The 25,471-nt window shown below is 43.4% G+C and overlaps 1 protein-coding gene across 1 annotated transcript in view; it reads right to left on the bottom strand.

The window, feature by feature from the left end:
• ZDBF2 (zinc finger DBF-type containing 2) overlaps positions 1 to 13,427 on the bottom strand; it is a gene marked incomplete at both ends in the record, with an annotated part of 82,069 nt that extends 68,642 nt beyond the window's left edge. The window contains one exon of the mRNA XM_084259558.1: positions 13,368 to 13,427. Within this exon, the coding sequence (XP_084115684.1) occupies positions 13,368 to 13,427 (60 nt within the window). The remainder of the gene's footprint in view (positions 1 to 13,367) is intronic.
• Between the last annotated feature and the right edge of the window lie 12,044 nt (positions 13,428 to 25,471).

The raw sequence follows: 25,471 nt of genomic DNA, 5'->3' as shown, positions 1-25,471 counted from the left end.
AGCTGGGCTGGGGGGTAAAGACTGGGAAATGGACTGCGAAAAAAACAGCAGAGAAGCAAGCATGGTAAGAAGCAGAGAAAGGGCCTCCCTGGTGGTGCAGGCAGTTGAGCGCAGCACTGTGCTGTGAGGCCTCTGCAGAGCCGGTTCAATCCCCGCCTGCCTCAGAGCAACTCACATGGCGAGCAGACCTCTCCTGTCTCGCCCACTGCTCCCCTCAGCAGTGTGTTTCAGCTGGTCTGCCTGTTCTGCTCCCCACTCTGTCTCTGATGGATCCTCTCGCCCTCCCACCCATCTGGACTGTACCCTGACTCTTGTATAATACAAAATAAAAAAAAAAAGAAGAACAAGCGGAGAGAGATGGAGAAAGAAGACTGGAGGAAGCACCCAGAACAGAGAGACATGTTAAAAATGTCATGGGAGGGCCTCCCCGGTGGCGGAGCGGGTTGAGCGCAGTGCTGTGAAGCTGCCTGCCCGTAGCCTTTGCAACACGGATTCGATTCCCAGCCGGCCAGGGCGATACTCACATAGTGCAACAGACCTCTCCTGTCTCACCCGCTGCTCCCCCCAGCAGTGTGCTTGTCAGTCTGCCTGTCCTGCTCCCCGCTCCGTCGCTTCCCGCTCTGTCTCTGGTGAATCCTCTCATACCCCACACCTCTGGCCTGTACCCCAGTTCTTGTATAAATAAATAAATCTTTATTTAAAAAAAGACTGTCGTGGGAGAAATATCGAGATGAGGCAGGAGACACGGAGATGAAAAAACTCACCAAAAACATGCTGAAGAACAGAAAAGGGGGACTTATTGAAATACACTGCTAAGAAAAGCAATGGGAAAACAGAAGTCTGTGGGTGGAGAAGGATTTGGGGCTCCCTTTTATAACTTGTTTGGGCAAGTTAGTGCTGGGATGTATGATCCTAGGTACCGACCTTTGACAAAGAATGTGTCCTGACCCTACTTCCTCCTACAAGGTCAAAGTGACCAATCTTATGGCCTGGTTCCCATAGCAACCTTATCAATTCCCTTTTTCTATTCAAGCCTCCCAAACCTTCCCGCTGGGCAAAGGGTGGGGGCTTAGATTTTAACCTTATTAAATGATCCCCAGACAAAGAGGTCTTCTTCCATGTCCCCCCAAGTTCTTGGTGCAAGTCGAGGCCTAGAAGCAAGCAGTTTCTTCACATGTCTTGCCAATCTCCCCAGAAATCTCCAGATGCCTGCATAAAAAGGACATGCTGACCCCTGCCCATCTCTCCCTTTTTTTTTAATGCCTTTGCATAAATACTCTTGCACTGTGACAAAGAACAGGGCAGTACAGACTATGAGTCTGCTGCCCTCCTCAGTTTGCCAACAAATTAAACTACTTTCCTTCTCAAACTGTTTTCATTTACTGGCTGAGGGAAAGTGAGACAAGCGTTTTGTAACACCCTGCCCGCCAACAGACCCGGCAACTGCAGAAGGATTTAAGCCATCTGTGGTTAGTCAGCCCTATGGGAAAGTTGGTGTCCCCAAGGTACTACTGTATGGGGGGGGTCCCCAGGGAAAAGGTAGGTTCCCGTAGGAGGAGAAGCTGGGGAGGGAGGAAGCAGGATGGAGAGCAGGAGGAGCCTAGAGGAGACACACGGAGCAGAGAGACATGTGAAGCAGCTGCACTTGCTTCTTGGTCTTAGACCCACTGAAACAGATGTGGGTGAGAGACCCGTGGGGAGGTTAGCAATGGCAGCGTTGATCTTGGTTTTGATTTTGCTCCTTCTGCCCCAGATGTGCTGGGCCCCTTTCTGCTCCTTTCCTATGGGTCTCCATCAAGAGGTGCTGTTAACAGGGTGGTCCCCAGGGAAAGGGGAGGTGCCATGTTCCCTGCCCCACCCAAAGAGGGGGTGGAGCTGAGCAGGGAGGAGAAGAAGCTGGAGAGCAGACTGGGGAAGGAAGGAAGCAGGATGAAGAGCAAGAAGGAGACCTGGAGAAGAGATATGTGAAGAAGCTGCACTTGCCTTTTGGTCCTGGACTGGTTGACACAGATGTGGGAGAGAGACCCGTGGGGAAGCTAACAATGGCAGTGTTGATCTTGATTTTTGATTTTGCTCTTTTTGTTAGGGGTCATCCCATACTTGTTTGTTTCTGACCCTTTTCTATGTGTTCCTGCTAGAGGGTGCTTTAGACTTGGGGCAGCTTTCAGGCCTTGCTCTGGGTCAATCCTGTTTGGGTGGACTTTTACCCACGAGCATATGGGTAACTTCGGGTGTTAGATTTAAAAACTATATCCTTTGTCTTGTCTGTATTGCACACTAATTGTATTGAAGTTCCTTTCCATTAAAGGTCTTATATGTTTTGTTTTGTTTTAAAGATTTATTTATTTATTTATACAAGCACTGGGTACAGAAAGAAGCGCGGGAGGGTGAGAGAATTCACCAGAGTCAGAGCGGGGAGCAGAGCAGGCAGAAGGACCGAAGTACACTGCTGAGGGGAGCAGCGGGCGGCAGGAGGGGTCTGCGCCCCATGTGGGACCCTCCTCCGGTGGCTGGGGAGCAGCTGGGTATCGAACCGGCGCTGCAGAGGCTGCGGGCAGCTTCACAACCCAGCGCTCAACCGCTGCGCCACCGGGGAGGCCCTTTTTTTTTTTTTTTTTTTTAAAGACTGATTTATTTATGCATACAAGAACTGGGGTGTAGACCAGAGATGCGGGGGGTGAGAGGATTCACTAGGAAAAGTGGAGAGCATAACAGAAAGATGTATTGAAATACTGAGGGGAGCAGCAGGTGAGACAGAAGTCTGCTCCACCCTGTGGGTTGCTCCTGGCCAGTGGGGGTTCGGGACCTAACTCGTGTTACAGCAGCTGGCTTGGTAATGCTTGTTAACCCCTGCACGGGCAGGGAGTCCCCATTATATGTTTTGTCTTGATGTGGCGCATGGCAGAATTTATTTAGAGCAGGCATGTTTGGGGGTCTGGGATGCCCCTCACCCAGCCCTATTGTTGGGGGGAAAGGATGCCTTGAATGAACTTCACAAACAGGTTTTATGGACTCCACCCCCACCCCAGACCAACGAGAGCCAAGAGACCAAGAACTACAAATCCCATAATGTCATCACCACGGAAGCGAGGATGCTGGGAACTGAGGGTGGGGTTAAGCAGCCAGGCTTGGTATATAATGTGACATGTAGACCCTGGGGGTTGCTTGGTTTTTCTGCGGCTCTCAGCGTGCTACTGGGGTCCCCGCTCAGCGGAACTGGTAGGATGATGCATTCACCAATTCATCCCTCTCTCTTACTGAGTTATTCGTTTCTCACTTCCCCTTCTTTTGTAAATAAGCCCTTTGTTACCATTTTGCGTGTGCCTGCAGTTGAGTCTTATTATAAGTCCCTTTTAAGCATGCGGGTAAGGACCCAGCGTCAGGCCACCCATACATGGGGTTGCGCTGTAACACTATAACACTACCAAGTAGGTGCAAATGTGGTTGTGCTTCTCCCGTGTGTTTGTTTCAGCTATGTGGACATTTGCTTCCTGACCCTTAGATCAGAAAAACTGGCTACAACCTGTGGAAACTGTATGCATGCAAGCTGTTTCTAGTCATTAAAAAAAATTTTTTTAAACATTTATTTACTTATGCATATAAGAGCTGGGGTACAGGCCAGAGGTGTGGGGGGTGAGAGAATTCACCAGAGCCAGAGCGGGGAACAGAACAGGCAGACTGACGAAATACACTGCTGAGGGGAGCAGCGGGCGAGACAGGAGAGGTCTGCTGCGCCATGTGGGACCCTCGCCGGCCGGCCGGGATCAAACCCGCGCTGCAGAGGCTGCCGACAGCTTCCCAGCGTGGCGCTCAACCCGCTGCACCAGCCGGGAGGCCCGGAGGGGCATGTTCTAGATGAACCCCACCCACTGATGCGTATGAAGTTGTTGGGTTCAGAGAGTGGGGTTCTTGTGAAGCAGGAAGTTGCTAAGTCTGCTGCTTGCTGGAGCGGAAAATTACCGCGGTGTGCCGCTTGCCCACAATAGTAGCCATGGCTTCCTTGACCGCCTTCCCAAACAATAAAGTCTATGATGAATGGGATGGCAAACTTCCGTGTACAAACTGCATAAAACCTCACCATTCCTGGGCCTCCCCGGTGGCTCAACGGGTTGAGCACAGCGCTGTGAAGCTGTCGTAGCCTCTGCAGCGCGAGTTCAATTCCCGGCCCTCCAGGGAGCAACCCACATGGGCACCAGACCCCTCCTGCCTCGCCCCCTGCTCCCCTCAGCAGTGTTTTTGGTCCTTATGCTCCCCGCTCTGTCACTAGTGAATCCCCTCACCCTCCCTGTACCCCGGTTCTTGTACAAATAAATAAATCTTGGGCCTCCCCGGTGGCGCAGAGGTTGAGCGCTGGGTTGCGAAGCTGCCCGCAGCTTCTGCACCGCCGGTTCAATCCCAGGCTGCTCCCCGGCCACCGGAGGAGGGTCCCACATGGCGCGCAGACCTTTCCTGCCGCCCGCTGCTCCCCTCAGCAGTGTATTTCATCAGTCTGCCTGTTCTGCTCCCCGCTCTGTCTCTGGTGAATCCTCTCACCCTCCCACAATCTGTCCTGTACCCTGGTTCTTGTGTAAAATGAATAAATAAATCTTTAAAAAATAAATAAATAAATAAATAAATAAATAAATCTTTAAAAAAAAAAAAAACCTTACCATTCCTGCAATTTGGGGCTCAGACTTTTGGGAGCTATCCCACTGAGCCCGCCAGAGTGAGAAATAAATTTCCTCCTCTCCACCTCTCTGAGTGCTGCCTGATTTCTCTGGGAAATTGCCTTAACATTTGGATAAACACATGCCATTCGCAGCAACGTGGATGGAGCTAGAAGGAATTATGCTCAGTGAAATAAGCCAGAAGGAAAAAGAAAAATATCGGATGGTTTCACTTATAGCAGGAATATAGGGGAACCCAATAAGACATCAGTGTAAAAAAATAATAACAGTACAAAACACAACAAAGCAAAAACGGACAATTATAAATCAGAGACATCCTGCAGGGGAGGAGGAGGGAGAGGGATCAGAGGGAGGGAGGGAGGAGCTCAGCGGACTGAGGTGATGGTGCAGGGGTGCACTGGTGGAGGAATTTCTGTGGGGACTACACCTGAGGTGGCAGAAGCAAATATTGTCTAAAAAGGAACAATGATGTAAAAAATAAATTAAAAAATTAAAAAACAAACATGTGGGTTCACTCTGGGAAAAGCTTCACCAGAGCTTCCCTTTCAGTGGCACGGGAGATTTTCCCAAGAGAGTTTCTCCATGTGACCAACGTTAGTTGTACCCAAACGGGCAGGTTTATTATAAAAGGGAGAGAATAAAGGACATGAGCGGGCAGAAAGGGCTGACCCGAAAGGGACAGACTTGCCAAAAGAGAGACCTGCATGGTCGCAGGTGCGCAGTGGAAGCTGCCACTGCTGAGGGGGGTCAGTGAGGAGAAGCCCCGGCAGGTACAGGTCACGGCAGGCAGGAGGCTGCTGCCCCGCGCAGGGAGAGAGGTGGTGAAATGACGCACCTGCATAGTCACAGGTGGCCAGGATGGCTACCCAGTGCCAGTGCAGAAACTGCACTTCTCTCTGGAGGGGCCCATTCCTTGTGGCTTGGCCTGTTTGCTGTTCATTTAGGATAACCATGTAGAATTCGAAAGGGATCAGAGAATCTACAAGACCCTCAATCTTCTATCTTTACATTTGGGCTGGGCCCCATGACACTAACAGTATCTGACACTTTGCTTGGGTCTCAGCCTTGGTGCCTAATGACTTTTGTTCCCTATATAGCTGGTTTAACGACTATGTTAGTCATTTCAACCCCCACCTCCAGCTCCTGGCATTGGGCCAGGTTTCTGGTCCCGTGGGGGCTTCCTTTCCAACTTTTCTATCCCTATCCTCCATCAACCCCACTTCCTTTTTGGGGTTTGATTTTGTGGAATTGCTTTGTGTGACAGCAAGCAATCTTTTACTCAAGGATGCCTAGTGTTGAAACTACATGGCTAGGTATGGACGGAATATGCTCCAAAATGACATTTGAGGCCTCATGGTGGGCTTCCCGTGACCAAAATAAGCAGTTTTACTCAAAAGATGGTGGTGGGGGCCTCCCTGGTGGCGCAAGGGGTTATGTGTCAGCCCTTTGAAGCTATCTGCAGCCACTGTAACTGAGTCCTGCCAGGGAGCTAACCCACACGGAGCACAGAAGACCTCTATTGTCTTGCCCGCCAGCTACTGCCCCCCTCAGCAGTGAGATTTCAGTAGATCTGCCTGTTCTGCTTCCCACTCTGTCTCTGGTGAATCCTCTCACCCTCCCTACAACCCCCCTCACCCCAGCATCTCTGGCCTATACCCCAGCTCTTGTATGCATAAATAAATCTTTTTAAAAAATATTTAAAAATAAATAAATAAATCTTTTTTAAAAAAAAAGATGGTGGTAAGTTGTGACTCTGGACTTTTGTCTGTGGTCTCTGCTGGCTTATAGGTCTAATTAGCAATTCTGAAGATAGTGATGGATTTTGAAGTGACTACTCAGCCTCAAGGGATTTTACAACCCAACAAAGACACAGTGATTATTTGAATTAGCACATTAGCTAAAGGGAAAGAAGCCTTGAGCTATAACTGGTAATTGCTGATGACCTTAATGGATTCTTCAAGAATACTTGCGTTTTGCAAGGTCTGAATCAGAAAAATTAGAAAATTCTTATCTGGATAAGTTTGAAGAGGTTTGCTACTGGGAATTTTTGTCACACAAAAATTCATATTTGTGATTTGGGCATATTTGGGATTCATTTTTTTTTAAGATTTATTTATTTATGCATATAAAAACCAGGATACAGGCCAGAGGTACAGGGGATAAGAGGATTCACCAGAGACAGAGTGGGGAGCAGAACAGGCAGACTGACTGAAACACAATGCTGAGGGGGGTAGCGGCAAGACAGAAGTCTACTGCACCATGTGGGTAGCTCCCTGCGGGCCTGGGATCAAATTCGTGCCGCAGTGGCTGCGGACAGCTTCACAGTGCTGCGCTTAACCTCTTGCGCCACCAGGGAGGCCCATATTTGTGATTTAATTCTTGAATTAGTTTGAGTGCTGGTGGAAGGCAAGATTCTAAGACTCTGTTTACTACTGAAGAAGGTCTGTTTTGGAAAGCATTCTATTTGATGATGAAAGAAAGCCCTATGCGCACACCAGAAATGTAGTCTATAACTTCCAAATTAACAGGCAGCCCCTTGCGATGTGCTGAAGGAAAAATCTAGTAGTCTTCCATTTGATTGATAAAAAGAAATTTTATGGGACCTCAGTAGAGCTCCAGAGACACTCCATAAAGCGCCTCCCTATCCTCAGGGGAAACATATTAGAAGAATTTGACCTATTTGGTATTTACCTAGCTAATTGGAACTTAATGGGAAGCATGGTCACTTGGGAGAAATGTGTGACTTTGGCATATTCATAAATGTTAACGTTGGTGTTCTAAAATTTATATGAAACCCTAAGTGTCTTATATGCAAACTCTTGATTTTGATTGTTGTTGTCTTACAATATTGATGGCTATTTGTATGGTTTGACATCTGTAGAAATTGTTTCTGCAGAAATTAATGGGAGAGAGACCTCAACTCATTCCAATTGCTGGAACGGGTGAGATTTACTACTGAGTACTGGGTGGGCTATTGGAAATGAATATCATTTTTGATATGCTTTTATTCGACATAATCCAGGGGGAGTGTTTGTATTGTTTTATTTTAGCTGACCAGGATATGAAGCAATGTTATATTTTCATAAGCAGAACTAGCTTGTGTTTGCATTTTCTCTCTCCTTGAAACCAACATAATATAAAAAAGTGGTACTAATTTTTATTCATGACAATGAGCCTATTTTTGCATGTCTCCTTAAACTACAGAATTGGAAGCCTGTTTCATTACATGGCTTTGATTGAAATTACTCTGGGAGTTGAATGTGAGCTTAGCCATGAAGAGGAGACCCTTTCTACTTTGCTTATAGAAAAGGTGGGGAAGCTTGCCTCCACTGGCAGGACTGGAAAACCCTGGGAACCTCAAGAGGAAATCCCAGGTGGAGTGTGCTAAGACTGTGGCCTTGATTTAAAGCTTGCACAGACTGGATGTCGAGAGCTCACTCTAATCCTATATGGAATGTTTCAACAAAGCCAATTAAATTTGATGCTTGGTTATTCTGCCCAGAGACTTGATGGAAAAATAGGTAAAGTGGATTAGAAGCAGATTTAGTTTGCAATAGTATTTTGCTCTACTATTGGACAGAATTGGGATCAGGGTGGAAAGAAATTGATTTGCCTGGTGACTGATGTTTCTCTTTCAACATACTGGAACCCTTAAAAAGGCTGTCTTCTACAATGGCACCCCAAGATCTTGACCACCATAGAAATGGTGGGAAAAAATGAAAAGGGGGGAAATGAAACAGGGTAGTCCCCAGAGAAAGGGGACCAGTAGAGCTAAGGAACAGTAGGGCTGAGCAGGGAGGTGAACCTAGAAGATTGGAAGAAGGACTGAGGAAGAAGCAAACCTGGTAGAAGGAAAAGCAGTGAAACGCAGAGGGATATGCAGGAAGAGACAGGAAGACTGGAGAAAGCATATGGAGCAGAAAGACATGTGAAGAAGCTGTGCCAGCTTCTCGATCATGGACCAGGAACTTGAGGGACATGGAAAGAAACTGAGACATGGGTGAGAGACCCAAAGGGATGCTGACAATGGCAGCCTTTATCTTGACTTGGATTTTGATTTTGCTCTTTTCCTTCCAAGCTTGCCTTGCTCCTTCCTGGTGGTTCCCTCCAAGAAGGGACCTTAGACTTGTGGCAAGGTTTGGGTCCTCAGCAGTCTTGCTTTGGGCCAACCCTGTTTGGCTGGGTATTTACCCACAAGGGGATGGGCAATTTGGGGTGCCTGAATTGGAAACTATGCTGTTTGCCTTCTCTTCTCACTATCGCACATTGATGGTATTGAAATCCCTTTCCACTGAAGGTCTTATGCAGTAGAGAATTTTTTTTTTATGTGGCAGATAGCAGAACCCATTTAGAGCAGGCAGGTTTGGGACTCCCTGGATGCCCCTCGTTCTGCCCACTAACAACACAACAAAAGGAAAGACTCAATATGTAATAGGGTGGTGCCCAGGAAAAGGGGAGGTTCCAGGTTCCCTGCCCCACCCAAAGGAGGGTAGAGCTAAGCAGACAGGAGAAGAAACTGGAGAGGAGACTGAGGAAGGAAGGAAGCAGGACGGAGAGGCAGAAGGAGGCCTGGAGGAGGCGCAAGGAGCAGAGACATGTGAAGAAGCTCCACTTGCCTTTTGGTCCTGGACTGGCTGAAACAGGTGTGGGTGAGAGACTGGTAGGGAGGATAACAATGGCAGCACTGATCTTGATTTTGCTCTTTTCCTCCCCCTTTTTTGTGGGTCCCCGCTGGAATGTGCTTTAGACTTGTGGCAGCTTTCAGGTCTTGCTCTGGGCCAGTCCCATTTGGGTGGACTTTTACCCACCGAGGGGATGAGTAACTTTGGGTGCTTGATTTAGAAACTATATTCTTCGTTTTTTCTGTGTTGTTCACTAATTGTACTAAAGTTCCTTTCCATTAAAGGTCTTATATCTTTTGTTTTGATGTGGTGGGTGGCAGAACCTATTTAGAGCAGGCAGGTTTCGGGGTTTCTGGGATGCGCTGTAACAAATACAAATTAACAGTTTTCAAGTAAGCCTTAGTTCTTGAGTCAGAACTATAACCTAAATCTGCCAAACTTGCAGCTTTTGATTCCCAAGATTTCCTCAGTGGTATCTTTTATCTTTTTTTTTTTAAGATTTATTTATTTATGCATGCATGCATGCAAGAGCTGGGTACAGGACAGAGGTGTGCGGGGAGGGGGGTGAGAGGATTCACCAGGGACAGAGTGGGGAGCAGAATAGGCAGATCTACTGAAATACACCGCTAAGGGGAGCAGCGGGCGAAACAGGAGGGGTCTGCTGCGCCATGTGGGTCAGCTCCCTGGCTGGGGATGGAACTGGTGCTGCAGTGGCTGTGGATAGCTTCACAGTGATGCGTCTTAACCCTTTGCACTGGGGAGGCCCTTTTATCTTCTTATAAAAAGACAAAAGTCTGGCCCTGGGAGCACCTTTACCCAAATCTCAACTGGAACTTGGGGTGGGGGGGACTGGCAATAACTTGGGACCCAAATATCCTACCCAGGGAAAAGAACAGTTTCTCAGGGCAGAAGACCTTCACCTGAACTACAAGTTGGAAATCTTTAACAACACATGAGAGCTATCAGGTGCTCACAAAAAACCCTCCCAAAGCTCAGATTCATAGTCAAACCTGAAAGTAACACATATACTAACAAAACACCCTCAAGAAGATACTGAAACAAGGTGTCCAGATGGCAACCAAAAAAAGAAGGCATGGCCATATTTCACTTCTCAAAAAAAACAGAATTAAGTCCTGAAGACAATACTTTCTTTTAGGAGCAAGAATCAAGGCTCTGTGGGGCCTCCCTAGTGGCACAAGGGGTTAAGACACAGCACTATGAAGCTATCCGCAGCCACTGCAGCACTAGTTCAATCCCTGGCCAGGGAGCTAACCGAGGTGGAAAGATGTTTACTAACAACATGCATACCTCCTGTATACATAGCAGAGACCCAGCATGATTAATTAACCAGGGTGGCTTCAGACACCTTCTTAAATAGCTTAACTAACAGCCTTCATATTTCCTCCTATGAAATCAACTTTCTGCCAAAAAGACAGATTTTGGGGTAGCAGAATTCTGTCCTACAATAGTTAAGTATTTTTTTTTTTTTTTGTGAACAGTTATCATATGTCCTTTTAGTGTAGGGAGATTTCCAAATGTGTAAAAATTATTATTTTAAACCTTCAGTAAAAATGAATGTTTATTTAATAACATATTTTAAGATTGTGTTTTGTCATTATCAAAGATTCAACAAGGAATCTTCCAGTCAAGTGATGATATGATTTATCAGTTATGAGAGAAATAGTAACAAGAGCTTTGAGACTTACCTGTCTCCTGACATTTGTAACCAGCATTAAAAGCATTTCTTTTTTTATTGAAGTAAAACGTTTACAACTGCTTACAACATTTTCAGAAAATAGAATCGCCCACTTCAGGTGTTATTACCACACCACACCCACCATGGAAACACCGAAAGCATTTCTTTTTTGAATGGCAGAGATGTGGAAATCACAATAAAAAAATTTCCTTAGTATGAACTTAAGGGATTAATATTAAATAATTTAATAAATACCACTATACAGGAGAATTTCTGCATATTATCAACTTGTCTGAGATAGCATCTAAGATGTAATAGTTTAGCATTAGTAGAACCAGAACATCATTGTATTACTACTTCACCTATGCCACAATTCCACAGCTGAGACCCTGAAGAATAACTTGATTTTTACTTTATTATAATTAGTCTTTTTCTTGGTCCCTTATTTAGGTTTTCTAAATTCCTGCTATGAGTGAGACCATCTGGTATTTTTCTTTTTCTTTCTGGCTTATTTTACTGAGCATGATCCCTTCAGCTCCATCCATGTTGCTGCAAATGGCATGAGTTTATCTTTTTTGATTGCTGAGTAATATTCCATTGTGTATATGTACCACATCTTCTTGATCCAGTCATCTATTTTGGGGCATTTGGGTTGTTTCCATAGCTTAGCTATTGTATAAGGGACCAGGAAAAAGACTATATTATAATAAATAAAAATCAACAGGCAACTATAAACCAGAGACACACCATGGAGGGGGAGGGGAGAAAAGGGAGTAGGATCAAAACAAGGGGGGTGGGAATTGTATGGGGACTATAACTGAGATGAAAATGCACACATTGTGCAAAAATTAAAAACTGATGTAAAAAAAATATAAAAATAATAAAAAAATTTTTAAAAAAATAACTTGAAACTCTTCTAAATTAACCCTCATGGTCAGAAAACTACAGCTACTAGTACCATAAATCCATATTTCAAAATATCTTTACACATGCTTTACACTCTTCTGTCAAAAAGAGAAAGAACTTTACTCCTATTAAGTATTATTACCCTGATACCAAAACCAGAAAAAGACATCACAAGAAAAGAGTGTTATATAGAACAGCCTTTATGAAAAGAGATGTGAATCCTCAAAAAATACTAGCAAAACAAATCCTGTAACATATAGAAAGGATCACACTCCATGACCAAGTAGAATTGATCCCAGCAATGCAAAATTGGTTGAATGGCAAGGTAATTGTTATAAAGTGAGTTTTGCACCCCCCCCACCTTACCTCACCAAATACGTATGTTGAATCTGAAACAATATGTCATTATATCTGGAAATAGGACTTTTAGGAGGCAATTAAGTCATATACAAAAATTAATTCAAAGTAAGTCAAAGACATACATATAAGCACTAATACCATAAAACTGTTAGAAGAAAATAGGCATAAATTTTCATGAATTAGGCAATCTTTATGATACCATTAACAAAAAAAACCTAAATTCAGGTCTAGCAAAATTTGAAACTTTTGTGCAGAAAAGCATAAAATTCAAAGTCCTTACCTTACCCTACAATGTCTTAGACAATCAATTCTTTGAAGTTTTCACCTATCACTTAACACCCTCACCCTATCTTTACTGCAGCCACCTTGTCCTCCTGGCTTTTGGTTCACACCTTTTTTTTTTTTTAAGATTTATTTATTTATGCACATAAGAACTGGGGTACAGGCCAGAGGCGTGGGGGGGTGAGAGGATTCACCAGACAAAGTGGGGAACAGAACAGGCGGATTGAGTGAAATACACTGCTGAGGGGAGCAGCAGGCGAGACAGGAGAGGTCTGCTGCACCATGTGGGTAGCTCCCTGCCCGGGGATCAAACTCGTGCTGCAGTGACTGTGGATAGCTTCATGGATAGCTTCATAGGTTGCATCTCAACCCCTTGCGCCACCAGGGAGGCCCTGGTTCACACCTTTCTGCCTCAAGGTCACTGTCCTTGTTCTCTTCCCTCTGCCGAGAAGTTCTTCCCTCAGATATAAGCAACTCTGGCTCCAATATCTCATTCAAATCTCAACTCAAATGTCACTTCCTTAACCTACTTGGCCACCCTATCTAAAACTTCCCTTCCCTATTTTATTTTCCTTGTAACATTTATCACAATCTGACAGATTGTTACTAGATGCACAGAACTTTTCTACCTTATTACACTATAATGCAAGCTTTGGGAAAAAGGGTTTTGTTTATGTTCACATCCCTAGAATCTACACAGTATCTATCAACTACTGGATTCTTAATATGATCTGTGCCCTGAGTGAATAAATGAGTTTAATAAATGTAGAAAAAGAGAAATTCACAACGAGGTCAGTCTCTTGAGATATGACAGTATTAATAGGATCCTCTTACCTGCTCCAGGTTATTATAGCGCACACAGCAGTAGCTGCAATATCCTTGTCGGTTCTGCATCTTGAATAACCAATGAGATGGCTACTATTGAATACTCAAACTGGGGGGAAAAAAGAAAAAATTGCAGTAATTCCCTACTACCAGGAGAAAAGTGCCTAGGATAATATCAGAGAACAGAAGTTCATTCTTGAATTCCACTCAGACATATTTATAAAAATTAGGAGAATAAGGGTGCTGTGAGCTACTGAAATCAATCAGGAAGTCTGGGGTAAAGAGGAAAGCTATGTATCTTCTCAGAGTAGTTTGTTGACAATATTGGAATCATAGATGATTTATTTTTTATCAATTTCTGTTCATTTGTTAGTTATTAGGAATTCACTCAGTACTGAAGATTACAGTACTCAATTTGTAAACACAAACTACTATTTCTAAATTGTTAGTACAGTGTATTTACTACACACTAATGAGGTTCATTAACTTTCCCATTATGTTTCTGTACAAAATCAGATTACGTAAACTCTCAGTGTCATATATATCTAATTCTGACATGAGAGAAAGATACTAAATGTATTTTCTGCTTAGTCCAAAAAGGAGAAGATTTTTCGATCATTTATTCAATAAAAGTGCTAAAAATCAAAATAACAAGTTTACCTCTAATCACATTTCTCTTCTGAACAATTACGTAAACCAACTAAATATGAAGAACTGCTTTCCAACGGGTATGATGAGTTCTCTCTACAGATAAAGAACAACTCCCAAATTTCTACATCCCTGAAACTATAGCCCTTCAATATTACAAATTGTAGTGGTCCTCAAACCAGGCTAAACATCAAAATCATCTCCCAAAATTTTGCATTAGTAGAACTGAAATACAACCTATAATTCCTACTGGTTTTTTTTTTTTTATTTTTTTAAACTTTATTTATTTTTATTTATTTTTTTAAGATTTATTTATTTTATTTATTTATACAAGCACTGGGTACAGTCAGAAGCGCGGGAGGGTGAGAGAATTCACCAGAGCCAGAGCGGGGAGCAGAGCAGGCAGAAGGACCGAAGTACACTGCTGAGGGGAGCAGCGGGCAGCAGGAGAGGCCTTCGCACCATGTGGGACCCTCCTCTGGTGGCCGGGGAGCAGCCGGGGATCGAACCAGCGCTGCAGAGGCTGCGGGCAGCTTCACAACCCATCGCTCAACCGCTGCACCACCAGGGAGGCCCAATTCCTATTGTTTTTAATTCTCTAGATAATTTTAATACATAATTTACTTGCTGGTACAAAGTATATGTAGCTTATGATTATTTTAAGTAACAGAGTCAATTCAATGTAGTATTTTGCCATGTTTTGTTATGGTGAAAACAGAATTATAAGTCATAATTCCATCAAGTTTTTTATTCTAGCCATTTTAAATATTCTTGTGTACTGGAAAATACACAACATCCTATGATGTGCTATAACTACTGCTGATAAGAAGATTATCCTGCAATAGAAAAGTTAACACATTAAAATCAATGTTAAAAAATGAAATCACACCCTTGAAACATGAGAATAGAAAAGCTTCATTAAATCAAAATACTATAAGAACATTCACTTACTGATTTTTTTTTATTATGAGAAACTTTCTGATTTCCCGAATTCATGGGGAAAATAAATTAATTAAACCCAGCCTCTGATATAAGAAATGTATAAGAAACTACTTACTTAAAAATTGGTCTTTTCCATTAATTGACTTCGTTGATTATCCTGAAATAACAAAATAAAACAAACTTTTATGAATATAAAATTATAGGTATAGATGTGTTAAATTTCAGCCTGTGGGAACTCTAGATTTAAACCTAAACTTTGAAAATCATAAAATAACAAACTTTTAATATTTTACTTGAAACATAATTAAAAGATACCTTCAATGAAAGTATTTATCATCACACATAAACACAATGTAAATACTTTAAATATCTTTTGGTCTTCTACTCTATGGCACTTAACTCTCACTAATTATCTCCTGCCATTTCCATCACCTCCAGTGTCATATACATGCCACAGTGACAATCAGCTACTGAATCAGAAGTACCTGTTGGCTTTTTTTAAAATTCACATGCTAGGACCCTACCTTGAACACTTGAAAAACCTCTGGCCAGGTACATACATACCATGAACATTTAAAGTACTCCAAGGAGATGTTAATATAATTTATATATTAATGAAATGTTTATTAATGGGATCATTTTTTTGGAGTCTGGGATTATATTACTTTGTATGACTGGACAAGTCATTTTATACAAATTCTGTTCTACTGGTTCTGGTATTTTTTTTTTTAAATTTATTTATTTATGTATACAACAGCTGGGGTGCAGACCATAGGAGCGGTGGTGGGGAGATGCGGTGAGAGGATTCACCACAGTGGGAGCAGAACAGGCAGATCTACTCACATACACTGCTGAGGGGAGCAGCAAGCAGGCTAGGCAGGAGGGGTCTGCTGCGCCATGTGGGTTACCTCCCTGGCTGGGGATCTAACTCGTGGATAGCTTTATAGTGCTGGGACTTAATCCCTTGCACCACCAGGGAGGCCCCTGGTACCTTGTATTTTTATATATAAAGTAACCAATCATTTACCTTGAGCACAAATGGACAGGTATTTCATCATCGGCTCTGTTAGTCCTTGCAAACATCTGTAAATTAAAACAATTTTTAAAAAGATAAGCCCCATTAGTTTCTATCATTGGCCACATAAGTACCCCCAAGTCATATTTAAGCTTGAAAATGACACAACTATTTCCAGTAATAGGAAAAACATTTTGGACATAAAGCACTTTACATATAGTAATTCACTGATTCTCACATGACCTCCTACGATGTTCTGGGCCAGAGTAACATGTAACCCATCACCAAATACCAGATCTCTGGGTTCTGGGAATAGCTGTAAAAAAGAATGTGAGGTGCAACAGTGCCTCTGGTAAGGTTAGTAACATTAATGCTATCAAACTCAAAATAACCTGCATGAGAAGCCTTTGAAAGAAATATTTATGTGAAATTAAGTCTGGATCCTTGACTAACTACTCCTTGGCACTGGGTTAGTTTTAGTGAAAAATATTGCCAAATCTTTATCATGTATCCATATCAATTGACAAACCAAATAACGAATTTTTTATTAGTACTCAAGAGTCAGTAATACTGCTGTTATCATCAAGAACAAATATTAAGCACCTACCCTGTGTAGGGTTCTATGCTAGAAGCTTTAAGGGATAGAAAGAAATATAAGACAAGCTTTCTTGCCCTCAAGGAGTTTAAAATGGAATTGGGAAATTAATGCAAAAATATCAGGTGGTATCTGAGAACTATCTAATCAAAATAATAAGTGCTAATGGGTTCAGTTGCAAATTTTAGTTTTAGCTGGAGTGGCCAGATGTCACAGTAGATAGGATTTATTTACTAGATGTTGGAAAATAGGTAGGATTTGCTTAACAAAGGTCAGAAAAAAAGATATTCCAAATAACAAGCAAGTACAAAAGCAAGAAAGCACAGTGATTTGGAGATAACTGACAAATTTAGTTGGAGCTGAGGTTTTGAGAATTTAAGGAGCAACAAAACAAGAAAAATAAATTCAGTTTTAATACATTAGGACTGAAAAGCAGACTATATTATCTAGACCTATCTTAAGGCAGTGAGGACGTTTTTGGAAAGCAGTATATTTAAAGAGTGCTGAAGAAAATTCTGGAACAATGGTTCTTTAATACACAAAGTAGTTTTCACAGGGTAAGGAATATAATTGTTAAAATATTCAGCACCATTTTCCAAGAACACTAGAGAATTCATTAATACCCAAAATACTCAAAATCAAAGATTCAGTATCCCTTAAAGCAAATACTTGTTTCATTTTTACACTTATAATTTAGGAAAACACACACTATTTTTTCCTTAAAAATGACTTTTATTAATTTTTGTTACAAAAGTAAAACACAGTACAATTACAAAAATAGAAAGCAATAAAAACCTTTGTTCTAAACATGTTTTTATACTGTACATTCTATTTTACAAAATTGGAATGGTTTGGTACATTCTATTCTACAGCCTCCTCTCTCAACCATATATGATAAGGGCATCTTACCTGATATATAAATAATAATTTATTAAACAGAATATTTTATGATGCATAGTATTTTATCAGTGTAGGATAAAAGCTCCCTTTATCTGAAAAACCTCAATAGCTGGTGAGAGTTAACATTTAAAAAGTAAATACATAACCTTAATATTTTACTTAACTCAAAACAATGAGCATGTATGTTTAAGATCAATTTAGAGTTTTTTGTTTTATTGGGGTTTTTCTGTGGTAGAGCTCCAAGTAATTTTTTTATATTTCCATAAAACATATAAAATTTACCTTTAACAACTTTCCATTTCGATTCTTCTAAACTAACAAGAATTTTAGACATTTTCAAAACTTAGAATAGTATTATAATCCACCTCAAGATTTTCCCCAACCTGTTAGAGTTATCACACCCAATTATAGACATTTGCACTGGCCTTTTTTTTCCCACTGCAAAGTATATTTATTTGTCATAAAAATAACAATGCTACCAAAAAAAATGAGAGTGCTGATACTCTTAACTTCGTTGATTTACGTAACATTTAAGGTTGTAGAAACCGGTCAGGGGCAGCAAACAGATCTTTCAAGCTACCTGAGATGACTACATTCAGCACAGCTGTCTCCAAACAGAAATCGTTATATTTTTTCCTCCAGATGGTTTCTTATACACCTGAGATCTGTACCTGTTACAGAGATAAACACTGTTTGAATTGAGTTCTGAGTTGCTGTGTGTGTGTTTCTCGTTGCGGTGTTAAAATCAGTTAACAAAATCCAGAATCCCTATGGGAAATATTTTTCAATTGTCTGACAAGAGAAGCAACAACTTACTATTAAATAAGAACAACAACAACAAAAAAAAAAAAGAGGAGCACTAGGCTTACTGAATAAAATAATTTAAATTATTTAACTAGCAAAAGGAAAACAGTTGGGGAGCAATCACTAAACAATTGGCCAAATTATACAAAAAGGCCATCTTGATTTCCTTCCTTTAATCTTAAGAGTCTCCTTTACATTAACTAATTTTCAACATCCAATGCTTTAGGATTATCCACCTTAAACTGATCTACACCTCTGATGACTAGCATTATGCTGCATATCAACATTCAGTCTTAATAAAATAATAATAGCTAACTTTTGGTGAGTACTTAATTTAGGCCAGACACCAGTTTCACATTCATTATTGTCTCATCTAAATACCAAACAGCTTTATGTCATACAGATCTTCACAAATCAGGAAATTGAGGTTGTGAGAGGTGCAGTATCTTGCACCAGGTCACACACCAATAACCACTAAAGCTGGGATTTCACCCTACGCAGTCTGAATAGTATATCTTCTTAACCTTGTCACCTCTATGAAACACTTAATCTCTGTATTTTCAGGAATGCTAAGTATCGATTTAATATTACCTGAAAATATAATTAAGAATCTGATTTGCTACAATAAACACTGCTTACATCCAAAGAGTAAAACTAATGCTTAATAACATTACTCCCACTCTAAGAAGAGTGCTAACATACCTTGAATTTATTGAGCAGGGCCCACGGAGAGCAATACATTTTATATCACAACAAAGAAACAGATGCAGGCACCCTACCACACACACTGTTTCACAAAATAATACCCTCCTCACATATTACACATTCTGGTATTTTCTATGCCATCTTATTTCATTTTTTTCAAAATGCTAGTTATGCTAGCTAAATTTGCAATTCACTAATGGGTAGAAAACTACACTTGAAAAAAACACTGCCTCAAATTATTAATCAGAGCAAACAATATTTTATAGAACATGGTTATTAACCCTGAATCAGGCTAATTTCCATATCAAATTTTTAATGAGCTTTTTAACAAAAGGTGGCATTTAGCAAAGGGGAAGCATAGAATTCCTCCTGCCTTCCAGGCTGCGAATCCAAATCAATGTCGTACGCTTGAATGCAGTGGGAAGATATTTATGCATTGATATAGAAAAAAATCCTCAGTGTAGTAAGTATTTTTTAAAAAGACACATTACGACATAACACGAATGCTCACAGACACCAAATAATTACTAGTGACCCTCTTAAAGATGCAACTGTTGTGCCTTCTCAGTTATTTTTTGCGGGGTGGGTTTTTTTTTTTTCTTTTTTGAGCCTATAACTATTGCAAAAAAAAAAAAAAGGTTAATTGTAATTCCATTCAGGGGCTTAAAAAAAGTTCTCGTTCCTCGAGAGTATCTCACGCGCTTCTTCCACGCGCAGAATCATCTCGTCGGATGCTAAGAGCGGGAAAAGGCCTTTCTAGATGCGCAATTACGCCGGCGTCATTGACCAGATGTGCACAACTGTTGCACGACAGTAACACGATTAACACAAAAATCGCATGTTTCCATAATAAATTCTAATCGCCAGAGGCCGGTAAAGGCCTCGGTCTGGAACAGCTGGCCACGGCGCCGAGCCGGGCGGGAAGGGGGGTCTGCACACAGGTGGCCCCGGACCTGGGTCCCACAGGTGCTGCCCCCCGCAACTTCCCGCGGCGACAAAGCCCTGACCGCGGCCCGGCAGGCCGCCCCCCCGCAGACCCACCCCAGGCCCCGCGCGGGACCCTCCGGCCCCGGGGCCCTGACAGCAGGCACGGAGCGCGCGCCCCACCTCCGCCCGATCCCCCAGCCACCTCGATCCCGGCCAGCAGCCGCCGGGCCGCTCCCGCCGGAGGGGGGACGGCACTCCAGGCGCGGGGACGCCGAGGACCTGCGAAGCGGCGGCCGGAGCGGCGCGACCTCCGCGGGGAAGAGGCGCCGGGGCCCGCGGCGAGCAAGCCCCACCCCCGGCCGCGCGCACGGAGCCGGCGGGCGTCTCCCCGCGCCGCCCCGCCCCGCCTGGCCCGCGGCCGGGCCGGCCCCGCCGGGCTCTCACCTCCGCGGAGGCCTCCGGGATGCCTTCCGGGCCTTTCAGGAGGGCGAGCGCACCCCCGACCTATGCCGGCTCCATGGCGGGGCCCGCACCCCGGCGCCGTCCAGAGCGCAGCTGCCCGCGAAGCGCGCAACTGTGGCCGCCTGCAGCCTCCCCGGGAGCGCAGCGGCGGGGCGAGGCCGGCACTGGCGGACCCGAGCCCCCAGTCACGACTTAGCCCACTGCCATCCAGGGGGAACGTAGCCTCGCAACCCTGATTGAGGTTTGACGTCAGGGAAGGTGCGAAAACAGGGCCCCTACTGACGCAGGAGCTGGGGACCGCCCACTGCCCACCTCCACCCCCGGCGCGGAGCCCCTTCCTCCCGCCCGGACCCTGCCTGCCTCGTGATCTCCAGAGCCCGCACTTCCTCCCGGGCCGGGGCCCCACTCTGCAACTTGTGAGATCAAACCTGTTCCAGCCGAAATGACTGTTTTTGGTAGCGCAGGCAGGACACGAGACAGAGACCGGGGTTTGCGCATTGGAGGCCCAAATGGACATTCAAAGCAACACAGGAGCTGTGGGAAGGAAAATGGGGCGAGAAGGGCTAGGCGGTTTCGCAGTTTTTGCCACGTTGAGCAGCAGCTAACAAAAGCTGCTGATTAATAAACCCTTCATTCGTGCTGAACACTGTGTTGAAGGTGTATGGGGAGAGGAAGTGGAGTGGGTAAAGGAGAGTGGAGAAGAGAAATTCTTGCAACCTATTACTAATCTCTTTTACAAATGGAAAACAGGCGGAGGGAAGACAGGCGATCAGTGACATGCACTGCACATCAAAGGATTATGAATATTAACCGAAAGCCATCAGTCATCCTGTCCTCCACACTAGGAATATAGTGGGGTGTAAACGGTTTAGTGTGATGAGGAACACAAACCTGAATCAATCATATGAGTGAATATGGCTTTATAATCTTGATAAGGAGAACAAGCATACCTCAAATGGAGAGGGTCTCTGATTGGAGTTTATGCTTTGTGTGAAAGCAGTTCTAGAAGGCACTCCTTGGCTCTTTGGGTACAGCTAGTGTAATTATGGTTACACTCTTTAGCTGAGCTTGTGATTTTGTCCCTGTTTTAAAAACTTGTCCACTGCTTTTGCACACGTAGTTTCCATTTTTGTGTGTATTTCTCAGCTCTTGCCTTTGCAGCTACATATTTTTTCCATTGTAAGTCTGGGCTTTTGCAACTGTTGGTTTATAACCTCCTTTAGATATTTTTAACACACCCAAAAGCACTAACCTTGGAATTGATGAAAGCAACCCATTATACATTAACCCAACCACCTTGACATAATGCATTTCACCTTGACATAATGTATTTCACCAAAGCTAGACACATTTTTCATACTTGAACATCTCTGAAATCATGATGCATGTTATAAAACTGGTTTCAATATTACTGGTCATGCAGCTGTATTAAAAGAGGTGTCATTGCCTCCACACAAAAACTTGGATGTAACTGTTCACATGTTCCTTAGCTCAACGGAGTTACGTGCATTATTTTTTTTTAAAGATTTATTGATTTATTTATACAAGCATTGGGTACAGTCAGAAGCGCAGGAGGGTGAGAGAATTCACCAGAGCCAGAGCGGGGAGCAGAGCAGGCAGAAGGACCGAAGTACACTGCTGAGGGGAGCAGCGGGCGGCAGGAGAGGTCTGCGCGCCTTGTGGGACCCTCCTCCGGTGGCCGGGGAGCAGCCGGGGATCGAACCTGGCGATGCAGAGGCTGGGACAGCTTCGCAACCCAGTGCTCAACCGCTGCGCCACTGGGGAGGCCCCAAGTGCATTTAAAAAAAAAAAAAAAAAACCACAACCCTAAAACAGAAGGGAATTAAAGAAGAGAGTTTTTCCTAGGGAAATGAAGATTCTCCTGGGACCACAAAAATTCCTCTAGCACTCAGAAAAGAGCATACGGGACACGCTAAACATTATTATGAGACTTCCAAAAACCCTAAGTTACTCACCAAGTATATTTGGGGAATCTATATCTGAACTGTTTAACAATAAGCCTACCATTCCTCCCACCCACTCCCCAAGAAAGTGAAATGACTTAGTTATTACTCCTGTTATTCCTAATTGACATGTTTAGCCAATTACAACACCTGTAAGTTTTAGTTAAAAAAAAAAAGTTGAATACAGAAAATAAGTCTGGCACGTTACATAAAAGTCATCCATGGACCTTTTCTGGCTACATCAAAAAAGTACCAGCATGGATGAGCAATAACATGGATGCGCCTAGAAGGCATTCTGGTTAATGAAATGAGTCAGGTGGAGAAAGACAAACACTGTAACACCATATGAGTTCACTCAGATGTAATATATTGGGGGAAAAAAAAACCTGAACGAAATAAATATTAACTTGTACACTATATACGACCAAATTGGCAGCTGCTAAAAGTTAAGGAGGAAGAGAGAGAGGAAAACCTTTATCTTATTCCTGAGTCACAAAAGAACTTAATCTGGATTATTCCCCCCCAAAATTCTATTACTATGAACATCTACCTATGATTCACAATCAAATGAGATCAAAATATCTTCATTTTATCCTGTCTTTGATCCCTCCCGCCCAAAATGGAACTATTCTTGACAAAATCTTCCTAGGAAAGAGGAAAGGTTGGAAGCGCTGACGTCCTCGCCTTACTGGTTGTTGGAACAGGAACGAACAAAGCAGCTCAGCAAAGAATAATGCAAGCTGAAGTACATAACTTAAAGTTGCATGGGTACATGATGGACACACGGAGAAAGGCGGTGTAAGTAAATGTATCAAGGAGAATTCAGAGAAGATTGTGCAAATGAGTAAATGCTCATCCATTACGTATGAATTTAATGCGTGATGTCTAAAGTCCATACATTCTCCATAACCAAGACAGCGAAAAACAAAGTAGAGTCAGAACAAAGTAATTTTTTTTTTCCTTCAGAAACTGAGGGCTACTCACCCTCAGTTCAAATTCGAACTGAAACCCGCAGAACACCAGAGGTTCGTGTCCTCTGTGTGTGCAGGAGCAAAGACACAGAACAGCAAGTGATACGCGCATTTGTTATGCCCTGCAAGCTAGTATTGAGGGGGTCTTTGGGACCAAAACCAGGACCCCCGACTTGTAATGAGTTGCATTTTTTTTTAATTTTTTAAGAAGATTACACATATTGATGGAAATATTCGTAGAGATGTTCTACATATGCATTGAGTTTCAAGGAAAGCATTGTCTTTTGGTTTTTACCTCTGTCTCCCGCCCGAGTTTGGGTAGTCTGAGAAGCGGTGGGTGTGCAAGCTCAGTCCTCTACCACCCTGTTGTGTGCGTCCCATGGTTAGTTGGAAGTGAAGCTTTAAGCATGATATTAAGGAGGGTTGAATTTTCTAGTCAAAAGATAGATGACTCTTTCTCTTTTCCTTAAGTGAGCGGTGTAACAAAACCACCCGCTGTCTGAGAATGGATAATCCACTGCTTTAAAGTCCTGCATGGGGCTTCCCAGCGTCAAAATCGATAAGCCAAGATACACAAGTCTTACTGAACATTCATTTAAAATGTTCGTTCGCTGGGAAGGACCTTTCTGCAGGTACAGTTGGCATTACCCCAGCCCAGGACTTCACAGCTAAAAGATGATCTCAGTTCCGCTGGAACCGTGTTCAGAATTAACCCTTGGACTCAACCCAGCGCCACTGCTTCACACTATCCCCGCTGTGACTCCAAGCCTCCCCGAGACTGGTCTGCAGTAGATCATGCATCAGGTGTCTATTTCACTTGTAGATGGAACATAGGAAAACTGAAATAAGGGCCAGGAAAAGAGACAAAAACTTGCAAGGTGACCATAGATTTGAGGCAAGCAGCAAGTGAGAGAGGAGCAGAGGCGTCAAAAGAGGGGAGGGAAAGAGCCCAAGGGACTGTGGTGACATTTCAGGGGTGATATGTAGAGAACTACGGGGACTACCTCAAAGTGGAGAACAATGATGTAAGAAAGTAAAAACAATAAGAACAACGAAAACAGTAAGGAAGGATCGGGGATATGCTAGCTCCAAGCCTATTCTCTCATTGCCAATTTGGGGTTTTGTTTGTTTGTTTGTTTTTTGATAATTAGACTTTCCATTAGTCTTTTTTTTAAAGATTTATTTATTTATGCAAACAAAAGCTGGGGTACAGACCAGAGGTGTGGGGGGTGAGAGGATTCACCAGGGACAGAGTGGGGAGCAGAACAGGCCGGTCTACTGAAATACACTGCTGAGGGGAGCAGCGGGTGAGACAGGAGAGGTCTGCTGCGCCATGTGGGTCACCTCCCTGGCTAGGGATTCGACTCATGCTGCGGCGGCTGCCGGATAGCTTCTTAGTGCTGTGTCTTAACCCCTAGCCCCACCAGGGAGGTCATCATCAATTTGATTGGTTTGATTTTTCAGTTAGAGCATTTGACGCTTCTATGTGCTGCTCTACTAATCTCTGCTGGCTATTGTTGACCCCCGATCGCCATTAGTTCTTCACCTCATATGTCTTTTTTTTTTTTTTTAAGATTTATTTATTTATTTATTTATTTATACAAGCACTGGGTACAGTCAGAAGTGCAGGAGGGTGAGAGAATTCACCAGAGCCAGAGCGGGGAGCAGAGCAGGCAGAAGGACCGAAGTACACTGCTGAGGGGAGCAGTGGGCGGCAGGAGAGGTCTGCGCGCCATGTGGGACCCTCCTTGGTGGCCGGGGAGCAGCCGGGGATCAAACCAGCGCTGCAGAGACTGCGGGCAGCTTCGCAACCCTGCGCTCAACCGCTGCGCCACCGGGGAGGCCCCACCTCATATGTCTTTGCCTCACCAACTCAACAATGACAGGATTTTTCAAATCTTCCACGAACTCATCATATCATCTCCACTCAACTCTGCCTGTTATAACCCACAATCCACACATTTAAAGTCAATAAGCAAAGAAGTATTCTTCCCTATGTCATTCTGATACTGCCAATGTTTACATTCAATTCTCGGAAATGACAGCGAAGTGTTTGAAAGCCCACAATTGCCAGAAACAAGCCCACAATTGCCAGGAACATCACCCGATACATCTGCCACAGCCCTTGTCACATGCACAACCTACTGACACTCCCCGGTTCCCCTACCAGGGAAGGTTAA

The sequence above is a fragment of the Talpa europaea genome (genome assembly GCF_964194135.1).
Source record: "Talpa europaea genome assembly, chromosome: 1".
Taxonomy (NCBI): domain Eukaryota; kingdom Metazoa; phylum Chordata; class Mammalia; order Eulipotyphla; family Talpidae; genus Talpa; species Talpa europaea.
Note: the sequence above shows the minus strand (reverse complement) of the source record. Positions and strands in the feature narration are given on the sequence as shown.